General features: G+C 43.0%; 1 gene segment (V, D, J or C); it reads left to right on the top strand.

Moving 5' to 3' along the window:
- Positions 1-219: 219 nt before the first annotated feature.
- Positions 220-741, top strand: LOC140549258 (Ig kappa chain V region K16-167-like). The segment is given in 2 exon segments: positions 220-268; positions 410-741. Coding segments are annotated over 2 exon segments (381 nt in total).
- Positions 742-975: the final 234 nt, after the last annotated feature.

The following is a 975-nucleotide window of genomic DNA, read 5'->3' as shown; positions in this document are numbered from 1 at the left end:
TGTTAGAATATTTAGTGAACTATGAAGATGAAACCTGCAGCAGATGATGTACAGAAGTGAAAGTTCTGGTGAAGTTCTGTTAAGAAGATATTTGCATAGACAGAAGACACGTTGCACTGAGCGCTCCATGCTTTAGTGCTCTGAGAGTGTTTATAGTCCTGTGGGTTTAACACTTCATGACTGAGAGCTGCTACAGCAAGTTCTTCACCCACAGCAGCCATGACTTTCATCCCCATCTTCATCTGGACTCTGATCCTCTGCACTAGAGGTGAGACATTGATTCAGACTGAATTTTCACAGCTAGCATGTAATGAACATATTCAGTTAAAATGTTATTAAACAAAGTTCACATAAAGTTCATAAGAGTCAAAAATGTGAAAATATTTCTACTCTATTTCTGTTTCTCCAGAGTCCAAAGGTCAGGTGACTGTGACTCAGACTCCTGAAGTAAAATCTGCTCTTCCAGGAGACACCATCACCATCAGCTGTAGAACCAGTCCTGAGGTGCATCAAGGCTGGGGTTATCAACCTCTTTCCTGGTATCTACAGAAACCTGGAGAAGCTCCTAAACTCCTGATAAAAAAAGCAAGCGAGTTAGAGTCTGGAACACCAGCTCGATTCAGAGGCAGTGGATCTAGATCTGACTTCACTCTGACCATCAGTGGAGTCCAGACTGAAGATGCTGGAGATTATTACTGTATGAGCGTTCACTGTCCTAGCAACTGTGTGTTCACACAGTGATACAGAGTCGTACAAAAACCTCCCTTACTCAGTCAGGCTGCACAGAGACTGCACTGCTGCAGTGGGATCTACTGCAGGTGCTGAGTTGGAGGATGTGAAACAGCACAATCACACTCTGTGGAGGAGAGAAAACACACCACACTGACTCTCTACTGATTATAATCCATATTATTCAGAATGGCATTCTTAACTCAGAGTATCATGTGGGTCTACAGTGTAGACTATACCAACTTC

This window comes from Salminus brasiliensis, chromosome 2 (genome assembly GCF_030463535.1).
Source record: "Salminus brasiliensis chromosome 2, fSalBra1.hap2, whole genome shotgun sequence".
Taxonomy (NCBI): domain Eukaryota; kingdom Metazoa; phylum Chordata; class Actinopteri; order Characiformes; family Bryconidae; genus Salminus; species Salminus brasiliensis.
This window is presented reverse-complemented; position numbering and strand designations above follow the sequence as displayed.